Source organism: Schistocerca cancellata, chromosome 1 (assembly GCF_023864275.1).
Source record: "Schistocerca cancellata isolate TAMUIC-IGC-003103 chromosome 1, iqSchCanc2.1, whole genome shotgun sequence".
Classification (NCBI taxonomy): Eukaryota; Metazoa; Arthropoda; class Insecta; order Orthoptera; family Acrididae; genus Schistocerca; species Schistocerca cancellata.
The window spans coordinates 1,021,842,787-1,021,868,616 of NC_064626.1; the positions used below are offsets into that span (position 1 = coordinate 1,021,842,787).

The 25,830-nt window shown below is 44.8% G+C and overlaps 1 protein-coding gene across 2 annotated transcripts in view; it reads right to left on the minus strand.

The window, feature by feature from the left end:
- Positions 1–25,830, minus strand: part of LOC126089452 (ras-related and estrogen-regulated growth inhibitor-like) — a 579,634-nt gene that overhangs the window by 150,509 nt on the left and 403,295 nt on the right. For both annotated transcript variants that reach the window (XM_049906911.1, XM_049906910.1), the window contains exon 4: positions 7,150–7,226. In XM_049906911.1, the coding sequence (XP_049762868.1) occupies positions 7,150–7,226 (77 nt within the window). The remainder of the gene's footprint in view (positions 1–7,149; positions 7,227–25,830) is intronic.

The following is a 25,830-nucleotide window of genomic DNA, read 5'->3' on the forward strand; positions in this document are numbered from 1 at the left end:
AAGATGGCAAGTAAGAAACTTGCTGAAACGTTGCCGGAGAACAACGCATTGGCTCGGTTGTCAACCTGAGAAGATTTTGTCATCAAGATTCGCTGAGAAAGCCTGCATTCTTACACAACTACAAAGATTATTCTTACCACGACTGACATGTGTAACGTATTGAGGACATTATACAGGTTCCACTCGTGGTCAAATACAACATCGAAACGTGCAGGCTTCGCTGTCAACTGATTTTATGTTCAGGCATGTATTTCTCGTGATATTTCCATATTTTTGTCCAAACCCAGTATCTTTCTGTAGCTTGCGTACAATTTCGGCACGCTAGTGAAAGCTCCTCGTTCGCCGCGTGTTCTCAGTTCCTTTTTCTCCTTTTCGGAAAGAAACCTGTTGACAGAAATGCGATGATAATACGACAGCGTTGTCGAGAGAGGTTGCGCCCCTCGAAAGATGCCACGAGTTTAATAGCGTTGCCTCGCTATCAGCCCCGAAGTCAATTTGACGCCAATCTGAGAACGTATGACTACATAATGAGAGCCTACTCCCTGACAAGTAAATGCAATTTAGACCCCCCTTAAATGCGAAAGATTGTTGTGGACGTTTCTGAGGCTGGCGCCGAAAGGTAATAGCGCCGGGGCTGGGCCATTACCATAAGGCGTGCTGGCGTGCTGGCTCGTGAGGCCGGTGAGAGCCAACAACTGGACAGCCCGGCGCCTCGACCGTGCTCCGCCGACAGCCACAGCCGGCGCCGAGGGTCCCCTTCCGGAGCCCGTGAGCTCGCGTGCCTCTGGAGATTGTTTGTGCCTCAAGGAAGAGGGTACTTCCTAGTCAACCTGTCTACAGGCGGGACGGACGCTTAACTGCCTCAGGCGTTAGTGGTTGAGAGTGCAACCCAGGAAAGTTAAAACCTTAGCGGCGAAGTTCTTCAGTTAAGATTTCTAGGCCGACAGGCAGTGCCGCTTTGCCTCCTACGATGTCTCTCCAGTCGGTGACAAAGCTTCTGAGAACCCATACGTGTATAAAAATGTACACTACTGGCCATTAAAATTGCTACACCATGAAGATGACGAGCTACAGACGCGAAATTTAACCGACAGGAAGAAGATGCTGTGATATGCAAATAATTAGCTTTTCAGAGCATTCACACAAGGTTGGCGCCAGTGGCTGACATGAGGAAAGTTTCAAACCGATTTCTCATACACAAACAGCAGTTGACCGGCGTTGCCTGGTGAAACGTTGTTGTGATTCCTCGTGTAAGGAAGAGAAATGATTGCGGTTTATCGTATCGCAACATTGCTGCTCGCGTTGGTCGAGATCCAATGATAGTTAGCAGAATATGGAATCGGTGGGTTCAGGAGGGTTATACGGAATGTCGTCCTGAATCCCAACGGCCTCATATCACTAGTAGTCAAGATGACAGGCATCTTATCCGCATGGCTGTAACGGATCGTGCAGCCACATCTCGATTCCTGAGTCAACAGATGGGGAAGTTTGCAAAACAACAACCATATGCACGAACAGTTCGTCGACGTTTGCAGCAGCATGGACTATCAGCTCGGAGACCATGGCTGCGGTTACCCTTGACGCTGCATCACAGACAGGGGCGCCTGCGATGGTGTTCCCAACGACGAACCTGGGTGCACGAATGGCAAAACGTCACTTTTTCGGATGAATCCAAGTTCTGTTTACAGCATCATGATGGTCGCATCCGTGTTTGGCGACATCGCGGTGAACGCACATTGGAAGCCTGTATTCGTCATCGCCATACTGGCGTATCACCCGGCGCGATGGTATGGGGTGCCATGGGTTACACGTCTCAGTCACCTCTTGATCGCATTGACGGCAATTTGAACGGTGGACGATTCATTTCAGATGTGTTAAGACCCGTGGCTCTACCCTTCATTCGATGCCTGCGAAACTCTACATTTCAGCAGGATAATGCACGACTGCATGTTGCAGGTCCTGTAAGGGCTTTTCTGGATACAGAAAATATTCGACTGCTGCCCTAGCCAGACGTACAACGGCAACCATTTAGCCTCTGAAATAGGAGAGGCATGAGCACTTCCATGAAGCTTTAGAGCTTACTAAAGCAGCTCGTTACGAAAAGCTTTGCTATTCTTCGGATCTCTCCTGTATCAATCCTTACTTGTAAGGGTCTCAGACTAAGGAGATACTAATAGTATCGGATATGCACGAGATGCTGCATCGGTAGAAGGACGTGATTAACATTTCCTCGTAGCAGTTTCGGTGGAATCTGAGCCACATATTGGACTTCAGATCAGGTGAGACGGAACGTGTTCCTGATAAACGACTTTTTTTACATACCCCAAAGTCAAAAGCCACATGGATTCAGATCAACTGATCTTGCAGGCCATGCATCTGGAAATTCTCTGGATACAATTCGTTCATGGAAGGTTGCATTAAGCAATTCTTTCAGTGGGCGAGCAACGTGAGGTGTTGCCCAATATGCATGAAAGCAGTGCTTTCAACACAGTTGCGCTCTTCCAAAGCATAAATCGCATGCTGTACAAGGAGATCTCTTTCTTGTGCAGAGGTCACGGTACACGTGACAGCTACTCTGGTTCCATTCTCCTCAAAGAAAAATGACCGAGAGTAAAGGTGATTGTTAATCCGCGCCACACAGTCACATACGGCGAATGCACAACACACGGTTTAACAGTCTCCCGAATTCGGCAGTTTTGTGTGTTTACTTGTTTAAAAGGTGCCTTGTCACTCCACAGAATATTGCAGTCGGCGATACCCCATCAATGCAACACTGTAATTGCTGCCGTTCACATAAAACAGTGTCACTAACACTGCACGGTTTCTATATTGTTAACTCGCGTTACTGCTTGTCAAACGACAGCGCGCAAGTGATACAGTCATACAAACAGTGTACAGAGCCAGAATTGCATCACGTGGCCAAAATTTCAACTCCTTTTTTTCCAGCATAAATTGGTTGCGCGTTAACGCATTATCTGCCAAATTACAGCCCACACGGAACGTCCATCAGTAGCTGTACCGGCCGGCCATAATTGAACTTTCCCTATTTAACAAGTTATAAATCGGAAACTAATTACCGTACGAGTACCAATCTTGGTAGCATTAATGTCAAGGACATGGGGAAGAGAAATGATGTAGAATTAATTCAGTTGAAAGACTTTTAATGTGATGCTACGGTACATTATACCAGTACATTTGGCGGTTTAGACGCTGCAGTCCGGAACCGCGCGACTGCTACAGTCGCAGGTTCGAATCCTGCCTCGGGCATGGATGTGTGTGATGTCTTTAGGTTAGTTAGGTTTAAGTAGTTCTAAGTTCTAGGGGACTGATGACCTCAGATGTTAAGTCCCATATTGCTCAGAGCTATTTGAACCATTTGAACCAGTACATTTGGGTAGTATTACTACCTAAAAGGGGCTCAATATGGCGCCCGTCAGTGTCCAGAAGAGTCTGAAAGAGCAGGATTGCATTCTGCACAGCGGAACGAAGCATATCCGTAGGTATGCTGGCTCCATATCTCGATATCCCGTGATTCACATCAGCACACGTGCGAATGTTCCCGCGGTAAATTCTGTCCTTCAGGTAGCCCCACAACCTGAAATAACAGGGAGTGAGATCAGGCGATGGTGCCCGTCAAGCATTTGGAAACGATCGGGTGATAATTCGGTTGTTTCCAAATGTGTCTCGAAGAAACAGGTGAGCTTCGTGAGCGACGTGCGATGGGGTCCCATCCTGCAAGAAAGCTGTTGAATTTAATGCGTCTCTCTCCTGTAGGGCGGCTATGTCGTGTTAGCGAAGCACATAGGAGTAACATTGGCCAGTCACACTGCACATCTTGGTCCTTGAGAGCCAACCTGTTCAAAAAAGAATGGGCCATTGATGAACGTAGCCGTGAAGTCACACCATATGGTGACACATTCACTATACAGAGGAACGTCATGCACAGTGACTGGAGGAGAAGATCCCCACACTCGGCAATTCTGTGTGTTCTCCTTACCTGTCAGAGAAAAATGAGCGTCTGTCCATAGGATGGTCTAGGGCCGGCCCTCGTCAACTTCAGTCCTTGAGAGAAATTGAAGGGCGGAGACAACACGTCGTTGTGCATTCTGCAGTGCAAGCTCCTGTACGATATGAATCCCGTACGGATACCATTTGTGAATGTTTCGAAGCACCTTCCACACACTTGACAACGGGTTGTTCAACTGTCACGACACAACACGCACACTGCCTGACGATCGGAAATTGCGCGCAACGCTCACCTGTGGTGCAACCAGTCGTCGGCGTCTTTCCAGAGCGACACTTTGTTCTCCAGTTAGTTCGAACTTCTTTATTACGCTCAGCATAGCAGGTGGGGAAAGAGGATCCTTGAGTAATTCTTTCAGCCGGCGATATTCTCGAAGTGCGGCTGCAGCATTACTGTTGTTTTGCTAACAGAACTTCACCAATAACGCCCTGTTACTTTTATCCAAGCTCATGTTGACACGTCAACAAGTGCACTACGACTATGCATTACAATGACTGGTTTGGTTCAAATGGCTCTGAGCAATATGGGACTTAACATCCGAGGTCATCAGTCCCCTAGAACTTAGAACTACTTAAACCTAACTAACCTAAGGACATCACACACATCCATGCCCGAGGCAGGATTCGAACCTGCGACCACAGCGGGCGCGCGGTTCCTGACTATAGCGCCTAGAACCGCTTGGCCACCCCGGCCGGCCAATGACTGGTCATGGCACCTGGTGGCCATAGTTGGAACTGTACGGTGACACTCTGACGCATGGAAATCATGCACACCATACTCTGGACATTAATGCTACCAAGTTTGGTACTCGTACGATAATTAGTTTACGTGTTATAACGGGTTAAGCAGGGGAAGTTTAATTACAAGCACCCGGTACTTAAAATATAGCCACTCGATACATACTGTGATCCAGGAGGAATGGCAAATATTCAGGAAAACTGCTAGTAAACATTATCTCTATAATCCATTGCTTAAGAGCTGTAAGAACTTGGTGAGCAAAAAAGATGAGTTTCATTGTGTTTCATGCTCATAGTGATGAAAGCTCTTTGGGTTTGCAGTTTAGAACCCATGCTTACTCGTCAATTTTTTCTTGGTTTGGTCCATACCAACCCGTCCTAAAATATGGAAAGCAAACAGTCTGCAGCAGAGCGGACTTGTTTCATGGTATCGAAGAAGTGCTCATACCTTTTAACGGATGCAATTTGGAGCGCAGATTGTTTTGCTTCGAATGATCATTCCTGTTACATTCCCGAATACTGACGTTTTTTGCTGGGTCGCATCAACATTGATGACTTGTGAGATTGCAATGGGATACGCCCGAAATTACCTTTTCGTCTGAAGACTGCTGTCCTTCAAGAACTGTATGTCGGAAGTCTGAATGTGTTAGGGAAGCTAAGAAATCTGATTAATGAAATTAAAAAAAAATGTTCAAATGTGTGTGAAATCTTATGGGACTTAACTGCTAAGGTCATCAGTCCCTAAGCTTACACACTACTTAACTTAAACTATCCTAAGGACAAACACACACACCCATGCTCGAGGGAGAACTCGAACCTCCGCCGGGATCAGCCGCACAGTCCATGACTGCAGCGCCCTAGACCGCTCAGCTAATCCCACGTGGCTGAAATCAGAAGACTGATTCTAAATATAAGGGTCTCGTCTTCGTCAAATTCATTGACTTAAAAACCAAATAGTAACAATAATGAATTTTATTTAATCATCGACTGGATTCTTCACGGGTACAGTCTGATGAAGAGACACAACATTATAGCGCTTTACACTGTCTTACGTTCATGTACACACTATACTCTTCTCGAGTATTGATTGTAAGACGTTGCTAGCTGTTTTCTATTTCACTCACTGATGTAGTACCCTATTGTGTCGCTGAGTGTAAAATATTCCTCGAGTAAAAGCGCTCCGTTACTTACTCGATAAAAGCATTCTGAGATGAGAGGAAATATGAGTTCGTGCTCCAGTAAGTTTCTATTAGGGAGTGAATAAATAATTCATGCGTTCTCTAAGAACATCCACGACTAACTCACCGTTATAATTTCTCTTAGTTCCACACTGCTAGCGTTCCTCAGATTAGAATTTCAGATGCGCCTTCTAGTTCTCTCGCTCCCGCACTTCTGTTCCACAAGCACGAAATCTAAAAGAAGAATTAGCAACGCGGAATAGTGCAACTTTTTGCTGGGATCGAGATTCAAGACAAGTAAATCCAATGCAATTGCCTGGCAGAAAATTCTCGTTTCTGTAATGATTTTACTCACTAGCATTTCATCAGATGTTAACCAGCACAGCACTAAGTTTATGGGTTTTCACTATAACAAACGAAAGGAAAATTATTCTGTGAATAAGATGCAACATAATGAACAAACTGAACAACACAGTTCTTTGAACCGTCGAAATTAATCGTCGTATAAAAACGGGATGAGAAACAAATTCAGGGATGTCCGAAACATTATTTAAATTCATTATTTGTTTCTGTAGCTTTGTATTCCTAATTACAGCTTCATATTATCCAGATCTATTAGCAACTACCAAATTTGAATTGTGCTATTTTATTTGAAGATTCTTTTGTCTGATTTTTTTCTTACTACGACATACAAAAAAGTGTAGACACGGCAGAATGTTGTGCAAGATTTTATTTTTGCACAATAATACGTACTGCATAGGGACACTCTCGCTTCTAGTAACAGTTCAGCTTCAGTCAGTTAATAGTTCAGTCTAGGTAATCAGGCACTGGGCTTGGTATTTTCATAATTACATACTCAGGCCTACTTTAGGCCGCAGGAAGTTTTCAGTAAATACAATACGAAAAACCGCTTATGGTTGCCGGGATGTGTCCACTTGTATATAACCAAGTAATATGAATATTTATTGTTTTCTGCTTAGATATATAGCTCCATTTTTTCGGTTTAACGCTAAAAACAGCAACGCCTGTTAGTGATCTCGAATGCACCTTCAATTAAAACACATCTTTCGGTGATACATAACGTTGAACACTGCTAACTCGTTGACAGAACGATGCTCTAATCGGCTCATATAACATAAGAATAAGAGCTTCTCAACGTATTGCCAATAAAGGTAAATAAAAGTGAAGAAATGTAGTAACTTAAACTTACTGCACATTTGGATGTGTCCAGTATTTCTACTTCCGTCGTCACATTGTCGAAAGTCACATTATGCCGGTACAGAAAATCTGAAAAGAAAAAAGAAAACCTGCATTAATAAAACATTCATTAAGGAGTTGAAAACATAGGCTCCAATACATACCACAAGAACCAAGAGCAAACAAGATGACTGAAGGACCAAGAACTAAGTGCGCGGATTAAGAAAGGTGAAAAACAGGGATGAGAGTCTTTCACCGCTACTTTCTAGTCTCTACATCGAAGAAGCAATGCCCCAAATTAAGGTTCGAGAGTGGGATTAAAATTCAGGGTTAGAGGATATCAATGAGTACATTGCTTAATGTTATCCTTACCGAAAGTGAACAAGAATTAGAGGATGTGTTGAATCGAATGAACTGTCTACAGTGCACAGAAAGTGAATGGAAAGTAAACCAGAAAAAGACAAAAGTAATGAGAAGAAGAAGAAATGAGAAAAGCGAGAAACTTAACATCAAAATCACGATGCAGACAATGTTAAGAAATTCTGCTATATTGGAAGCTAAATAGTCTACAACGGACGAACCAAGGGGGACATAAAAAGCAAGCTAGCATACACAAAGAGGGCATTACTAGCCAAGAAAAGTCTACTAGTATCAAACACAGGCCTTAATTTGAATAAGAATTTTTTTAGAATGCACATTCGGAGCACAGTGAATCACGATAGTCAATCACTCACAGGTGGAAAATCCAAAAAGAAGAGATTTGAAGCATTTGAGGTTTTGTGTTACAGAAGAAAGTTGAAAGATAGGTTGACTGATGAAATAATAAATGATGAGGTTCTCTGCAGAATCGACGAAGAACGTAATATATGGAAAACACTGAAACATTGACAAGAAGAAGGAACAGGATGATACCACATGCGTTAAGACATCAGAATCTCCATGGCACTAGAGAGAACTATAGAGGATTAAAATTATAGAGAAAGACAGATATAGGACTATATCCAAGAAACAATTAAGGACTTAGCGTGCAAATGCTACTCTGAGATGAGGAGGTTGGCGGAGGAGAGGAATTCGTGGCGAGCCACATCAAACCAGTCAGAAAGCTGATGACTCAACAACTTACGACAAAATCATTTGCAATTAAATGAATACATTTAGATGCCTACAGGAGTTGATATAAGTCAACGGGGACAGTCCCTACCGGCACTCGACCACGGGATCTCCTGCTTACATGGCAGACGCTCTATCCATCTGAGCCTCCGAGGACACAATGATAGTGCGACTGCGGAGACTTATCTCTGGCAAGGCTCCCGTGAAATCCACATTCGCAACTTATTGTCCCGCACTGTATTCATAGTGCCCTGCCCATCATACTCATTACTCGCAGCTTTACTGCCGATTCCCGTAAGGGTTCGGGCACCGTTTGTGCATCCGCACAGAAGAAGATGGTCAAATGGCCGGTATGTCTTAACTACACTCCTGGAAATTGAAATAAGAACACCGTGAATTCATTGTCCCAGGAAGGGGAAACTTTATTGACACATTCCTGGGGTCAGATACATCACATGATCACACTGACAGAACCACAGGCACATAGACACAGGCAACAGAGCATGCACAATGTCGGCACTAGTACAGTGTATATCCACCTTTCGCAGCAATGCAGGCTGCTATTCTCCCATGGAGACGATCGTAGAGATGCTGGATGTAGTCCTGTGGAACGGCTTGCCATGCCATTTCCACCTGGCGCCTCAGCTGGACCAGCGTTCGTGCTGGACGTGCAGACCGCGTGAGACGACGCTTCATCCAGTCCCAAACATGCTCAATGGGGGACAGATCCGGAGATCTTGCTGGCCAGGGTAGTTGACTTACACCTTCTAGAGCACGTTGGGTGGCACGGGATACATGCGGACGTGCATTGTCCTGTTGGAACAGCAAGTTCCCTTGCCGGTCTAGGAATGGTAGAACGATGGGTTCGATGACGGTTTGGATGTACCGTGCACTATTCAGTGTCCCCTCGACGATCACCAGTGGTGTACGGCCAGTGTAGGAGATCGCTCCCTACTCCATGATGCCGGGTGTTGGCCCTGTGTGCCTCGGTCGTATGCAGTCCTGATTGTGGCGCTCACCTGCACGGCGCCAAACACGCATACGACCATCATTGGCACCAAAGCAGAAGCGACTCTCATCGCTGAAGACGACACGTCTCCATTCGTCCCTCCATTCACGCCTGTCGCGACACCACTGGAGGCGGGCTGCACGATGTTGGGGCGTGAGCGGAAGACGGCCTAACGGTGTGCGGGACCGTAGCCCAGCTTCATGGAGACGGTTGCGAATGGTCCTCGCCGATACCCCAGGAGCAACAGTGTCCCTAATTTGCTGGGAAGTGGCGGTGCGGTCCCCTACGGCACTGCGTAGGATCCTACGGTCTTGGCGTGCATCCGTGCGTCGCTGCGGTCCGGTCCCAGGTCGACGGGCACGTGCACCTTCCGTCGACCACTGGCGACAAAATCGATGTACTGTGGAGACCTCACGCCCCACGTGTTGGGCAATTCGGCGGTACGTCCACCCGGCCTCCCGCATGCCCACTATACGCCCTCGCTCAAAGTCCGTCAACTGCACATACGGTTCACGTCCACGCTGTCGCGGCATGCTACCAGTGTTAAAGACTGCGATGGAGCTCCGTATGCCACGGCAAACTGGCTGACACTGACGGCGGCGGTGCACAAATGCTGCGCAGCTAGCGCCATTCGACGACCAACACCGCGGTTCCTGGTGTGTCCGCTGTGCCGTGCGTGTGATCATTGCTTGTACAGCCCTCTCGCAGTGTCCGGAGCAAGTATGGTGGGTCTGACACACCGGTGTCAATGTGTTCTTTTTTCCATTTCCAGGAGTGTATATATACAGGAAGGTGGTATCTGTTCCTATATATATATGGTTAACGCTTACCGGCCATAGTCGGCCGGTGTGACCGTGCGGTACTAGGCGCTTCAGTCTGGAACCGCGCGACCGCTACGGTCGCAGGTTCGAATCCTGCCTCGGGCATGGATGTGTGTGATGTCCTTAGGTTAGTTAGGTTTAAGTAGTTCTAAGTTCTAGGGGACTGATGACCACAGATGTTAAGTCCCATAGTGCTCAGAGCCATTTGAACCTTACCGGCCATATCTTCCTATACAAAAGCATTTATTTCATTTTAGTATGGAAGTTTTTCATATTGTAGGCCCCATGCGATTATTCTATTGACTCAGCCTTTCTCTAAATACATAGGTCCTAGTATAAACATTCAGCCTAATTTTACTTTCTTTGTTGGAACTTGTATCGTAACAAGTACTATTCATATTGTAAATGTGTCTGATGTTACACCGCATACAGCAGTTCTGTTGTTTCGCGGGTCAGCACCTATTTTAACAGCTGTACTCAAGAGCAGCAAATAATTTGTCATCGATATTTATAACTTGTCACGTTAAAACTCACGCAAAGTAAACGGCGTTATGTAGCTCTATTTCCCAGCGGATTATGTAGACTGCCTTATATTATCTACGAGAACATAGGGAAAAGCTAACCGATAGCAAAGCTTTATTTTTGTCATTGCTAGCTATTGAAATATAGGATCCATAATCGACTAACAACATCCTCCTCCAGTTTCTTTATATGGTCAGATGTACTCGTAGAAACCAGCCGAGATACTGCAGTGGTTAAACCACCGATTCGCATTTGAGCACGATTCTCACTTTTCACGGAAGTCCAGGGTTCATACGACATCGCAAGTTATTCCTGTTAAAATACTCACTTACTGGAACTTGTGCTGTGTTTCCGTTACCATTATAGTAAACGGGTTTCCCTGATTTAAGAAGAAGCTCTGTCATCACACGAACTCCCGGAACCATACAAGGTAGAAAGGCATCATGTAACTGGTTGGTGGGAGGGGGGGGGTGGGGGGAGAGATAGGAAAGGGAAGGAACTGATGATATCAGCTGCATCAGGGCTTTGTCCGAAATCAGCGGTGACGAGTGAAAATGTGTGCCAGTACGGGAGTCGAAACCAAGGTCTCCTGCTTACTAGGTAGTTGCGCTAACCACTGCTCCACCTGGACACAGTGTTCATCGCAAATGCGCGGACTGTCTCGGCACGATCCCAAGCCGACTCATATTCCCATTTACCGTCAACTGCCTGCAATCCCCATCCATATCCTCATGTCCTCCATGCTCACTAATTTTGATATCCCCGCTGGAGGTCGAACGAAGTGTGCATCCGAACCGAATATAATGGATTCATTACCCATCGAGTCGAATCAACTATATAAATGAGTGTCGTCTGCTCTCTCGGACACGTCCGAAAGAACAGACGCCATTCATTCACATAAAAGATCGAAAGGACTGGGAAAACAGCGGGATCCACGAAGCTACTATCTACGTTTCTGTTGGATTTTCTAAATTAATGGTCGTCAAACATTTTGGCTCAAGAGCCAGTACTAACATTTTGAGGAGACTCCTAATACCGCATATGTGCCGATCTTACTATTGTTGATAACCTACATGAATGAGTATGTTATGAGCCTCCAACAGACTACCTATACGTAATAATGGGGCGATTAATTGGCCGCCGGTCCCCAAGTACTCATCGCCAAGTCGGCACCATTCGGAAAACTTCTCAATTTCACATTGCTGCCATTCTCAGCTACCCCAGAGCTGTGACACTATTATTGCCTGACGTAATGTAATTCAGTTGTGTGTGTGTGTGTGTGTGTGTGTGTGTGTGTGTGTGTGTGTGTGTGAGAGAGAGAGAGAGAGAGAGAGAGAGAGAGGATGATGAATTGATTAATAACAATAATTGTAGATATCTTAAATGTATTACCGACTACGAGCACTTCGTCATTTTTAGTACCACTTTTGAAGATGACCGTCTCTGTAATGCACATTTACGAATCCATGTTACTTCCGTGTCGACATTTATGCCATAGCAACCCATCGGTACGGTATCGTAAACAGACATATAGCTGGGAGAACGGTGTGCTAACCACATGCCGCTCCATATTCGCATCCAGTGACGCCTATGAGTGTAGGATGACACGGCTATCGGTCGGTGCCGTTGGGCTTTCCAAGGCCTGTTCGGATGGAGTTGAGTTTAGTAACGCAGCGGTACGAGTCGCGCGAACGTCGAGTTGACAATACCCGTAGACAAACAAAACAACACTCCAGCTCGCACATCCCCAGACGCAGTGGTTCCCAACCCGGGGGTAATTACCCCCTGAGGGTAAAATGAAATATTCTGGCCGGCCGTTGTGGCCGAGCAGTTCTAGGCGCTTAAGCCCGGAACCGCGCTGCTGCTACGGTCGCAGGTTCGAAACCTGCCTCGGGCATGGATGTGTGTGTTGTCCTTAGGTTAGTTAGGTTTGAGTAGTTTTAAGTCTAATGGACTGATGACCTCAGACATTAAGTCCCATAGTGCTTAGAGCCATTTGAACCATTTGAAAATTCTGAGGGGTAAAAACTAAACGATTCGATTATATTTCAGTCACGAAACTAAATTATTTTCAAAAGAATATTACTATTATCACAACTTTGTAAGACTCTAACATTGATTCTACAAGTTACCATAACTATTTTTTCTCAAAATGGTTCAAATGGCTCTGAGCAGTATGGAACTTAGTTTCTGAGGTCATCAGTCCCCTAGAACTTAGAACTACTTAAATCTAACCAACCTAAGAACATCACACACATCCATGCCCAAGTCAGGAATCGAACCTGCGACCGTAGCGGTCGCGCGGTTCCAGACTGTATACTTTTTCTCAATTAGCAGCATTAATTTGGTGGAGTTTACGGGTTGCTCATATAGTTCACCCACTACATACATATGTTGTTTTGTCCCGTACATCGCTGATGATATATGTTATCTCAAGAAAATATCTTCCCCAAGTTGTAGATAGTAATTGCAGTAGTTCAGAAAATACTTCGTTACTCGCTTCGGCACAGATAAATGAATTAATTGACAGCTTGACAAAGCAGTATCTACATAAGGTCTACTATGGTGCTGTACACAGTGTTATTATTACTATTATTATTATTATTATTATTATTAGAGTGCTTGGACACAAAGCATTAATTGTCTATAGTCGTCCAGTTTCCACCAGTTCAGAAGTCAGGAATCCAGCAATCAAGTGATTTACAAACAGTAAGTATAGTGCACACATCTGAATCTGTTTGATTTCAAATAGGTTAGCAGTGTGCGGGTCAAGTAAGTGCCACAATGGAGAGGAGTGATGCAGGGGAAGTATGTTTTGTAGCAAGTGTCTATCCCCACTGCGGTTAGTCAGCTTCCCTATCTAAGAAGGAGTTGTGGGTAACACTTCTGATGCACCACTAACTGCTCCATTATTCATTCTAAAACACACACACACACACACACACACACACACACACATTCATACATATATATTCGTATCTCACCGTTTTAAAAATAAAAGAGTTCCAAGAAAAATCTTTCACTCTACACTTCAGTTAGGTTCTAAATTTGTTAATAATGTGCGGAAGGGGGGGGGGGGAGGAAAGCAACAGAAAGAACGGTGGTTGGGGTGGGGGTGGGTGGGGTACTAGGCAATGTCTAATTGTACTCAGGAGTAATGGTCTATCAAGGGAAACTTCCCATCGCACACCCCTCAAATTTAGTGGTAAAATTGCCTGGTGGATAGCCTGTCAGAAACTGAGCACAAATCAGACATTAAAACAGACATTAAAACAGGAAGAAGATGTACTATTCAAGACGTGCAATGTCGAGAAACGTCGTGGTTGTGAGGTCACGATGTAGGACTGCAAATAGGGAGAACCGTGTTCAAATCTCTCTCTCGTCCCTCCCCCCCCCCCCCCCCACCCAATTTTTTTTCACGAAGTTAGGAACTGTTCTTCCGGTCATGGACGTGTCTACTCTCCTTCTCTAGTGTCGGTAATTGTCAGACTATACAGTGGCAAGAATGAACTACCGTCGCAAGTAAATGTGACGAATAGTCAGAGCAGGCGAGATGCCGCGTAGATCTCTCACACAAATAAAAACAACAAATAAGCGGGTGTGACCTACGTTACAACAAACGAATTCAACAATCAATACTTCCAAAACGGAACGCAAGAGTCATAACATGTGGTACTGTGTAGAACAAATAGGAGGTTCGTACGACTGGATGTCCCTTCCTTATGCCTCGCTGTTGTAAACGGACGTTACACCACATTACAGACATAAATCTGAATACAGCGAACAAATGTTGCAGACCTTGACCTTGGACCGTTCAGTGTTTCTATTTTGCTTCTTTTCCCACATTTCAGTACACCTTCTTCCTGTTTTCATGCTTTATTTGAGTTCAGCTCTAGACGGGCTGCCCACATGGACATCTTATGACTAAATCTGAGGGTGGTGAGATGGGAGTTTCCCCCCGTAAGGAAGGTTGCGAACCACTGCGTCAACGCCTCGGTGCCTGCGCAGCTTCTGCCCCTGACGGTAAGCGGACAACTTTCATTAGGTCATGGACGAATTCACAAAGGACAATTAAAATTAAGCACATCTTAAAATATTACTGTCTTTGTAAGTATTTTTGTTCGCTGCTTAGCAGGAAAACTACACTCTTAAGACACTCTTATCTTTTGTTGACTTTATGGATTCAGCTGTTAGCTGCTAGTCGCATTTTATTATAAAAGACGTCTAAGAACCGCGAGCCGTACGAATACTCGATTATAGTTACATAACATTACCTTTATTCTTTTCCATGGATCCCTTTGATCTCTGGGATTTGGAAAGAGTCAATGTTTTTTTATTTACTTATATTTTTATATTTTTTTTACTCAGATACATGGATATTATAAAATTCTAACGCAGACAGAGCTATGAACTATAATCCTTGTGAAGATATTCATCGATGGAGTAGAAGGAGTTGGCCAACATGAAGTTCTTTAATTCAATCTGAAACCGATCTTTATCACTTACAAGACCTTTGATATGCTCTGGTAAGTTATTGAATATATGAGTACCCATGTATTTGACTCCTTTTTGTACTGATGTTAAACTTTTATAGTCCTTATACTGATTGTTTTTGTTTCTGGTATTTTGTACTATTTTGTATAAAACGAGTCTTGTTGGAAATCAATGAGTGTATGTACTGAGAAGTAGTAGTTAGAATAACAAGTTTCTTAAAGAGGTCTCTGCATGACGATCTAGGACTGACGCCAGATGTAATTCTAATGACTAGTTTCTGCATTTTGAAAATGTTCTGTTTGTGAGAGGAGTGTCCCCAAAATATGGTTCCATAACTCATTGGTGAATGGAAGTAGGACGAATAAACTAACTTTTTCATTTTTAAATCACCTATTTCTGCTATCATGAGTACTGCAAATGTATCTGAACTAAGGCGTTTCATTAAGTCTAGAGTGTGAATTTCAACATTTAGGTTGTGGTCAATTTGTAGCCCTAAAAATTTTACGCTGCCTACAGCTTTAATTTGACGACCACTGCTCTAAATATTAAACAGGTAACAGCTGCGGTACAGTTAAAGGATGCAGCCTCTTCACGGTTGCCTCAGCATTAGGTAACGTGGTGCGCAGATGGCACGCTCTGATAATGCCAACAGCACCAACACTTACTTTCACCTTTCATGGGCGCGCCCTTGAAAAGCACTGTTCCTCTACGCTTGTGCGAAGTTACGTCTCTGCAGGCTGTAGGCTGGCATTATCCCGGCCAGTACTCATACTGTTTCATGGTTGTTGCTGTCTCCGTGACAGCTAGCCGTAAAGCGGGGACGTAAGAGCGATGCTGTCTTAATATCCCGGCACACTAGCTTACTGTATAAGTGTAATTCGTGTAATTCGAGCAAATTATTGCAGGGCAAGAAAATAAAAAAAAAAATCTGTTTTTTTTTTCAGTATCTAATGTACTTTAACCAGGGTGCTCGGGATAGAGCCTTCATTTAATTATTCCGCGTACCCACCTTTTGATTTCCTCAGATAATGATGAATTAAACCAGCTGCAGTCTGTTCTAGGAGTCTGGCCCCAGAGTTCAATTGCCGGCCGGTGTGGCCGAGAGGTTCTAAGAGCTTCAGTCTGGAACAGCGCGACCGCTACGGTCGGAGGTTCGAATCCTGCCTCGGGCATGGATGTGTGTGCTGTCCTTAGGTTAGTTAGGTTTAAATAGTTCTAAGTTCTAGGGGACTGATGTCCTCAGCAGTTAAGTCCCATAGTGCTCAGAGCCATTTGAACCAGAGTTCAATTGCGCTATGACATATTAATAAGTCAGGACATAACATTTACACAGAGGTGACAAAAGTCATGGGATAGTGATATGTACTTATACTGATGGCTGCAATATCGCACACACAAAGTACAGGGTTATTAAAAATGACTGAAGCGATTTCACAGCTCTACAATAACTTTATTATTTGAGATACTTTCACAATGCTTTGCACACACATACAAAAACTCAAAAAGTTTTTTTAGGCATTCACAAATGAAGTGCGGCTTCAGTCGAACAAAACTTTATGAGTTTTTCTACGTATCTGTAGTGTGTCGTGACCATATGTCAATGAATGGAGCTACAGTGAATTTATGAAATCGCTTCAATCATTTGTAATAGCCCTGTATAAAAAGGCGGTGCATTGGCGAAGCTGTGATTTGTACTCAGGTGATTCATGTGAAAAGGTTTCCGACGTGATTATGGCCGCACGACTGGGATTAATAGATTCTGAACGCGGAATGTAAGCCGTAGCTAGACGTATGAGACAATTTGATTACGATCGAGAGCACCGGCTTTGGCGTAGAGATGTCAGTGCTATCAGACAAATACACTGCGTGAAATAACCACAGAAATCAACTTGAGACGTACGACGAAATCTGGCGTTACTGGGCTGTGGCAGCAGGCGACCGATGCGAGTGTGTTTGCTGGCAGCACGACATCGCCTGCAGCGCCTCTCCTGGACTCGTAACCGTATTGGTTGCACCCTAGATGACTGGAAAACCGTGGTCTGGTGCATATTTCAACTGGTAAGAGTGTGCCGCAGACCCTGCGAGCTATGGACGCACCTAGTCAACAAGGCACTTTGCAAACTGTTGTACGCTTCGTAATGGTGTGGGCTGTCTTTACGTGCAATGGACTGGACCTGTTGAACCGATTATTGACGGGAAATGGTTGTGTTCATCTATTTTGAGACCATTTGCAGCCATACATGGACTTCATGGTCCCAACAACGACGCGTCACATTTCTTGGTGGTTCGTTTGAGGAACTTCCTGGACAGTTAGAGCTGATTATTCAGCCAACCAGATCGCCCAACAGGAATCCCATCGAACATTCAAATGGATCAAATGGCTCTGAGCACTATGGGACTTAACATCTGAGGTCATCAGTCCTACTTAAACCCAACTAACCTAAGGACATCACACACATCCGTGCCCGAGGCAGGATTCGAACCTGCGACCGTAGCAGCAGCGCTGTTCCGGACTGAAGCACCTAGAACCGCTCGGCCACAACGGCCGGCCACCGAACATTGATAGGACATAATCCTGACGTCAGTTCGTGCACAAAATCATGCAGCAGCAACACTTTCGCTATTATGGTCCGCTACAGAGACAGCATGACTCATTATTTCTGCAGGGAGCGTTCGGCGACTTGTCGAGTCCATCCCACGTCGAGCTGCTGCACTACTCCGGGTCAAAGAAGGTCAGACACGATATTGGTAGATCATTACAGAGGATAACTTTCGTCATCTTTGTGTATTTCACAAACACATTTTGCAATAGAAGCAAACAGAGACAAAAGAAAAATGTGTTACAGGTCGCAACGACCTACTTCAGTATTAGCTCATCCTTAACTGCCTTTTGGCATCTCTAAACCATACATTTACAGACATGCTTCTTTCCACCAGTTCAAGTGACCTGAGCTCACAAAAACCAAGTGTAAATACGCACTTCATAGCAAAATGGAGCTGTCTGATGGCTGTTGTTGATGTGGTCCTCAGTCCAGAGACTGCTTTGATGCAGCTTTCCATGCTACTCTATACTATGCAAGCTTCTTCATCTCCCAGTACTTACTGCAACCTACATCCTTCTGAATCTGCTTAATGTAACCATCCCTTCGTCTCCCTCTACGAGTTTTATCCTCCACTCTGCTCCCCAGTACTAAATTGGTGATCCACTGATGCCTGAGAAAATGTCCTACCAACCGATTCCTTCTTCTAGTCAAGTTGTGCCATAAATTTCTCTTCTCCCCAATTATATTCAATACCTCCTCATTAGTTATGTGATCTATCCAATCTTCAGTATTCTTCTGTAGCACCACATTTCGAAAGCTTCTATTCTCTTCTTGTCCAAACTATTTATCGTCCATGTTTCACTTCCATACATGGCTACACTCCATGCAAATACTTCCAGGAACGACTTCCTGACACTTAAATCTGTACTCGATGTTAACAATTTTGTCTGTCTTCAGAAACGCTTTCCTTGCCATTGCCAGTCTACATTTTATATCCTCTCTACTTCGCCCATCATCAGTTATTTTGCTCCCCAAATAACAAAACGTCTTTACTACTTTAAGTGTCTCATTTCCTCATATAATCCCTCAGCATCACCTGATTTAATTAGACTACATTCCATTATGCTCGTTTTGCTTCTGTTGACATTCATCTTATATCCTCATTTAAAGAGACTGTCCATTCTGTTCAACTGGTCTTCCAGGTCCTTTTCTCCCTCTGACAGACTTATAATGTCATCGGCGAACCTCAAAGTTTTTATTTCTTCTCCGTGGATTTTAATTCCTACTCCGACTTTTTCTTTTGTTTCCCCTACTGCTTGCTCAATATACAGATAGAACAACATCGGGGATAGGCTACAACCCTGTCTCCCTCCCTTCCCAACCACTGCTTCCCTTTCATGCCCCTCGACTCCTATAACTGCCACCTGGTTTGATGTATAGCACTGTTTTAATTTGTATTTGATTGAAGTAAAAAAAAATTCCATTGCGTATTAATCGGTATATTCAGTAATGTGGTAGCACCACCATACTTGATTCCAAAATAATTTATACATTGTACCGGTTCTTGAGCTACGTGGCAGTGGATTATATTACATTATACCAATAATCTTCAGTACGTACCTCTTTAAAACATGGACAGCAAATTGGATGCTGAAGCAGCCTTCCTGCACTAGCAGCCGTTGTGATTGATGAACGTGAGGAGAGGGTTGTAGCGGCAAGGAATAGTGTATCTGCCATCCTACCTCAGTTCGATTCTATGCCCGGGAGTGGCTAGAGTCGTCGTTCTGACAAAAATAGCAGCTGTGTGTATTACATTTCGCGTCCTGACCATTCTCAAATCAAGTAGAAATTAAGTCTTACTACTATATTGCAAAATCACAATAAATAAAATTTAGTTATTTGGTATCTTTCCTGGTGCTGTAATTTTGATGAAGAACGGTATACCTTCAATGAAATAAAGAGAGCTATTGGCCCAACGTGAATGCCATCTCTCTACAGTCATAATCTGAATTCATTCGGTCAGTTTTTTTCGTGCTTCGTACTTTCTACAAAGCTCGCAGATCCTCACTCGCTCTACCAACATCCAACATCATTTCGACAGCTCAACACGGACGGCATAGCAGGTTAGAGGCTTGTCGGACCAAACGACGCTCAGTTGTCCTTGGGTTGCGGCCATCTAAAGGGCTCGCATTGGCTCGAGGCGATCATTATGGCAGAAAGCGCGTGCGTGAACTGCGGAATAACCAACATGCTGGTGATTGCCTTGCAGCATCAGGCCAAACGTGACTACAGACACCACACGCACACACACACACACACACACACACACACACACACACTCACACACACACACACACACGAGAAATATTACTTGTCAGAGACATCACAAAACTAAGTAAAACAAGATACAGTAACAAACAAGAGTGAATAAGATGGTCGAAAAGCGTCTAAGGAGTTCATAAACTTTCCTCACAATAATATGTAGTACTACATTCGTAGTTTAGCTTATGGAGCGATTCTTGCGACACCTTGCTGACTTGTCTATACCACAGTTGTCACCCGATTTTACGATGCGCAGTAAGTACCAAGTCAGATGCTTCCCCACCATAAAATTCATCGATTACGAGTGACAACACGCTAGCGGCTCTGTATTTATTTTACACCTTACGATATCCATTTCTGTTATAAAAAACACGTGTTCGATACCCAGTCAGTCCTAAGATTTTTGCAATTATCACTTCTGTTAATGTAAAAATTTCCGAGTTACGCCGTGCTTCGCAGTCCCCGTTATAGGTTCGCCTGCTAAGCTGATTGGTAAAGTAAGAGGAAGGAAACAGAAAACCACCTTCAATAGGACCATGCCTAGGAAAGCACTACAGTGTTCAAACTAACTTCATGACAGCTTTAACCTTTTACCATGAGCTAAATAAATCCTTCTTCTTTTAATGAATAGCTCCATTGGTTTCCTCCAGAAGAGCAACACAGAAAATTGTGTTTATCATATACATCTACATGTCAACCCTACATTTCACGCCTAGGAGAGAGTTCTTCGAACGACTCTCACGTCCGCAGCTCGTGGTCGTGCGATAGCGTTCTCGCTTCCCACGCCCGGGTTCCCGGGTTCGATTCCCGGCGGGGTCAGGGATTTTCTCTGCCTCGTGATGACTGGGTGTTGTATGACGTCCTAAGGTTAGTTAGGTTTAAGTAGTTCTAAGTTCTATGGGACTGATGACCATAGGTGTTAAGTCCCATAGTGCTCAGAGCCAACGACTCTCACCACATTTCTCTACCGTTCTACTCCCAAACAGCGCGCATGAAAATCGATCAATTAAATCTATCCGTGTGTGCTCTGATTTATTTTGTTATGATGATCATTTTTCCCTGCGTAGGAGGGCGTCAACAGAATATTTTCGCATTCGGAGGAGAAAGTCCTTGATTGAGATTTCGTGATATCTTCTCCTTTCAGCGAAAAACGACTTTCTTTCAATGACACTGACTCACTCTCTCTTTCTCTTTCTCTCCCTCTTCTCTCTCTCTCTCTCTCTCTCTCTCTCTCTCTCTCTCCTCTCCCTCTGCTCTCTCTCTCTCTCTCTCTCTCTCTCTCTCTCTCTCCCTCTGCTCTCTCTCTGTCTCTCTCTCTTTCCTAGTTCACCACAGTAAAAGCCGAGCTGCCCCTTCTCTGAACTTTTTCGATGTCCTCCGTCAAAACCTCTCAGGTAAGGGTCCCATACAACACAGCGGTACTCTAACAGATAACAGAGGACTGACAGGTGTAATGTAGCGATCTCTTCAGTGGCTTCGTTACATCATCTAAGTGCTCCACCAAAAAAGTGCAGTCTTTTGTTCGTCTTACTCACAACATTATTAACATCATTTATAAGGCCGTTCACATTTAAGTTGTTCTTATTTGTATTCACTAACTATCTAGTTGAAATGACACCCTTCAGGTTTCTGTGATTAATTGTGTAGCCTCCTTTTAGTACTCATGCTGATGACCCCATATTTTTTTCATAATTTAGGGTCAGTTACCAGTTTCCACACAGTAACGATATCTTGTCTAATTCATTTTGTAATAGGCGGTAAATGAGGGCATCATCTGCAAACAATCTAGGACGGCTTCTCAGATTATCTCGTAAACCATATACTAGATAAAACGAAAACAGGATAAGCCCTGAAGTACTTCCTTGGGTAACGCGAGATACCATTTTTTACTCGATGACTTTTCGTCAATTACTACGAAGTATGGCCTTTCTGCTATACAATTACGAAACCATACGCACAACTGAGACGATATTCCTTTGGCATGCAGATTGATTGTAAGTCACTTGTGACCATTCTGGAAATCTAGAAATATGGAATCAGCCTGAGATTACATAACGAAAATGAAGAGGTGACCGTGTTCCACAGGAGCAACATTTGCCGAATCCCTGATGGCCGTGTGTCAAGAGACCCTTTTCTTCAATGTAATTCAAAATGTTCGAACAAATACTTTCCAAAATCGTGCTGCAAATCGACATCCGTAATGTGGGTCTATAAATTTCTAGATTACTCCTATTTCTATTCTTATGTATTGGTGTGACCAGTTCAACTTTCCTGTCTTCAGGCGTTTATCTTTTACCGAAAGTGCGGTTGTATACGATTCCTAAGTATGGAGCTATTGTATCAGCATATATTGGAAGGAACCTGATTGGTATACAGTCTGGAGCAGAAGACTTGCCTATATTGATTTGAGTTGCTACGCTACACCGAGAATATCTACTTCCAAGAGAGTCACGTTGGCAGCTATTCGTGATTCGATTACAAGAATATTTACTTCGTCTTCTTACGTGACGGAAGTTCGGAAAATCGTATTTAGTAACTCCGCTTTGTTGGCACTGTCATTAAGCACACACTGTACTTGATCGTGCTGTAACTGTTTCGATTGATGACGACAATGAATAATTATGAAGTATGATGATGTGCTGTGCTGATGCTACTGTGCTACACAAGGACGATAAATGACACTACCGGATGCTGGAAAATTTCAACATTATTACATGACCACACTCAATGGAACAATATGGTGAGGTTTTAGAACTTAGGTCCTGGAGCAAAATCGAGTGACTAGGAACAAAATGCCACCAACTACCCTCGCCTTGTCATTTCAGTACCCTTGCCGGCCGCTGTGTCCGAGCGGCTCGAGGCGCTTCAGGCCAGAACCGCGCTTCTGCTACGGTCGCAGGTTCGAATCCTGCCTCGGGCATGGATATGTGTGATGTCGTTAGGTTAGTCAGGTTTAAGTATTTCCAAGTCTAGGGGACTGATGACCTCAGATGTTAAGTCTCATAGTGCTTAGAGCCATTTGAACCATCAGTACCGTTGGTGAAAATACTGTCACCAACTAGCAGGCGTTTGCGATTTCAGTTCCGAAGGCAGATGTACGTCTCCTACCATACTGAAGCGTTAATTATCCACGCTGTTGAACGGTGAACGGGCATTTTGACTTTGTGTATGTGTGTGTGTATTTTCACGACCTAGCCGAAGGCTTGTAAGTAAGAGGTGCTAACGATTCGATAAGGGTCGCCCTACCTCGTTTATGAACCGCGCTGTGCGTGTTTTGCGAGAGCACCGGCATGCGGCAATCTACCCGCGCTGCAACCCGTTTTTTATTTTACTTTTTTATGTTGCTGCAGCGTAATTACGCTGGCCGGAAACTGCTGCAGCTGTTGCTCCTGCTGCATGCTTCTAGGCGGAGACCAGCCGTGGTTCTCGGTACTCACCCGCAGGCTAGCAGACACCATACAAAACATCAGAGCCACTTCCTCGTGGAAACCAGAACACTAATAGACGCGACGCAGCGCGTCCTAGTAACTAGTAACGCTTTTCTGGCTCAGGTTTAACAGTGTATAAGGTATCAATGTACAGTGACGTCGGATTATTACGTGGCTGGAAAGACTACATTTCGCCCATGCCCAGGTACTTGTTTACAACTGTCTGTCATCTGTTTATTCAGTAACCACGTAATATTGATTTTCAGTTGTATATAACTGCCTTTCTAAAACTGGGTATGAACAATTTATGGATAAAAGTTGGAGACAACATATTTGTATTATTGTGGAGGCAAAAATTTTGATAACTGATAGACAGTACATAAAATTTTCCAACTTTTGATTGATTGATTTTAACAGGAGAGCTAAAAAAGCTTAGTTCTAACCTCCACTGCCCGCACCGAAACTAGATTTATTGTGCGGTATCGCTCTCTGTATATCTAGTAAAGCCAATCAGTGCCCTTAAATAGTGCAAGGAGACCCTCTACCAGTTTTTTGTTAGACACAATTTCTTCAGGTCTACTTGTCCCGAAGATTCTGTATCTTTTACTCTCCAATGCCATGAATTCAAAGATTACGTGTGATGCAGTTTCTTCACCCTCATCACAGATCCTACATTTAGGGTCCTTTTCCATCATACCCATTGTGTGTAGGTGTTTTTTGAAGTTCCCATGCCCGGTCATCAGTCCAGTCATGAGTTTGATCTCTATCCTGTTCAATCCCAGGATTACAGAGCTTCTTTTAAAACATGGCTTAGGCATCATTACCTAACCATGTTTTTGTTTATCGACCTTGGTCCAATGTCCTACGTGCTGTTTCATAAGCCAGTTCCGTAGTTCTCGTTTGATCATATTCCAACATTCAGTGGAGTCATGTATTTGTATATACACTCCTGGAAATGGAAAAAAGAACACATTGACACCGGTGTGTCAGACCCACCATACTTGCTCCGGACACTGCGAGAGGGCTGTACAAGCAATGATCACACGCACGGCACAGCGGACACACCAGGAACCGCGGTGTTGGCCGTCGAATGGCGCTAGCTGCGCAGCATTTGTGCACCGCCGCCGTCAGTGTCAGCCAGTTTGCCGTGGCATACGGAGCTCCATCGCAGTCTTTAACCCTGGTAGCATGCCGCGACAGCGTGGACGTGAACCGTATGTGCAGTTGACGGACTTTGAGCGAGGGCGTATAGTGGGCATGCGGGAGGCCGGGTGGACGTACCGCCGAATTGCTCAACACGTGGGGCGTGAGGTCTCCACAGTACATCGATTTTGTCGCCAGTGGTCGGCGGAAGGTGCACGTGCCCGTCGACCTGGGACCGGACCGCAGCGACGCACGGATGTACGCCAAGACCGTAGTATCCTACGCAGTGCCGTAGGGGACCGCACCGCCACTTCCCAGCAAATTAGGGACACTGTTGCTCCTGGGGTATCGGGAGGACCATTCGCAACCGTCTCCATGAAGCTGGGCTACGGTCCCGCACACCGTTAGGCCGTCTTCCGCTCACGCTCCAACATCGCGCAGCCCGCCTCCAGTGGTGTCGCGACAGGCGTGAATGGAGGGCCGAATGGAGACGTGTCGTCTTCAGCGATGAGAGTCGCTTCTGCCTTGGTGCCAATGATGGTCGTATGCGTGTTTGGCGCCGTGCAGGTGAGCGCCACAATCAGGACTGCATACGACCGAGGCACACAGGGCCAACACCCGGCATCATGGTGTGGGGAGCGATCTCCTACACTGGCCGTACACCACTGGTGATCGTCGAGGGGACACTGAATAGTGCACGGTACATCCAAACCGTCATCGAACCCATCGTTCTACCATTCCTAGACCGGCAAGGGAACTTGCTGTTCCAACAGGACAATGCACGTCCGCATGTATCCCGTGCCACCCAACGTGCTCTAGAAGGTGTAAGTCAACTACCCTGGCCAGCAAGATCTCCGGATCTGTCCCCCATTGAGCATGTTTGGGACTGGATGAAGCGTCGTCTCACGCGGTCTGCACGTCCAGCACGAACGCTGGTCCAACTGAGGCGCCAGGTGGAAATGGCATGGCAAGCCGTTCCGCAGGACTACATCCAGCATCTCTACGGTCGTCTCCATGGGAGAATAGCAGCCTGCATTGCTGCGAAAGGTGGATATACACTGTACTAGTGCCGACATTGTGCATGCTCTGTTGCCTGTGTCTATGTGGCTGTGGTTCTGTCAGTGTGATCATGTGATGTATCTGACCCCAGGAATGTGTCAATAAAGTTTCCCCTTCCTGGGACAATGAATTCACGGTGTTCTTATTCAATTTCCAGGAGTGTATTATTCCATTTTCATGACGGCGATAACTTCTCATATTGCAATTAGCTCCTGTTTCAAACCGAGGAACAGTAAGTGAATC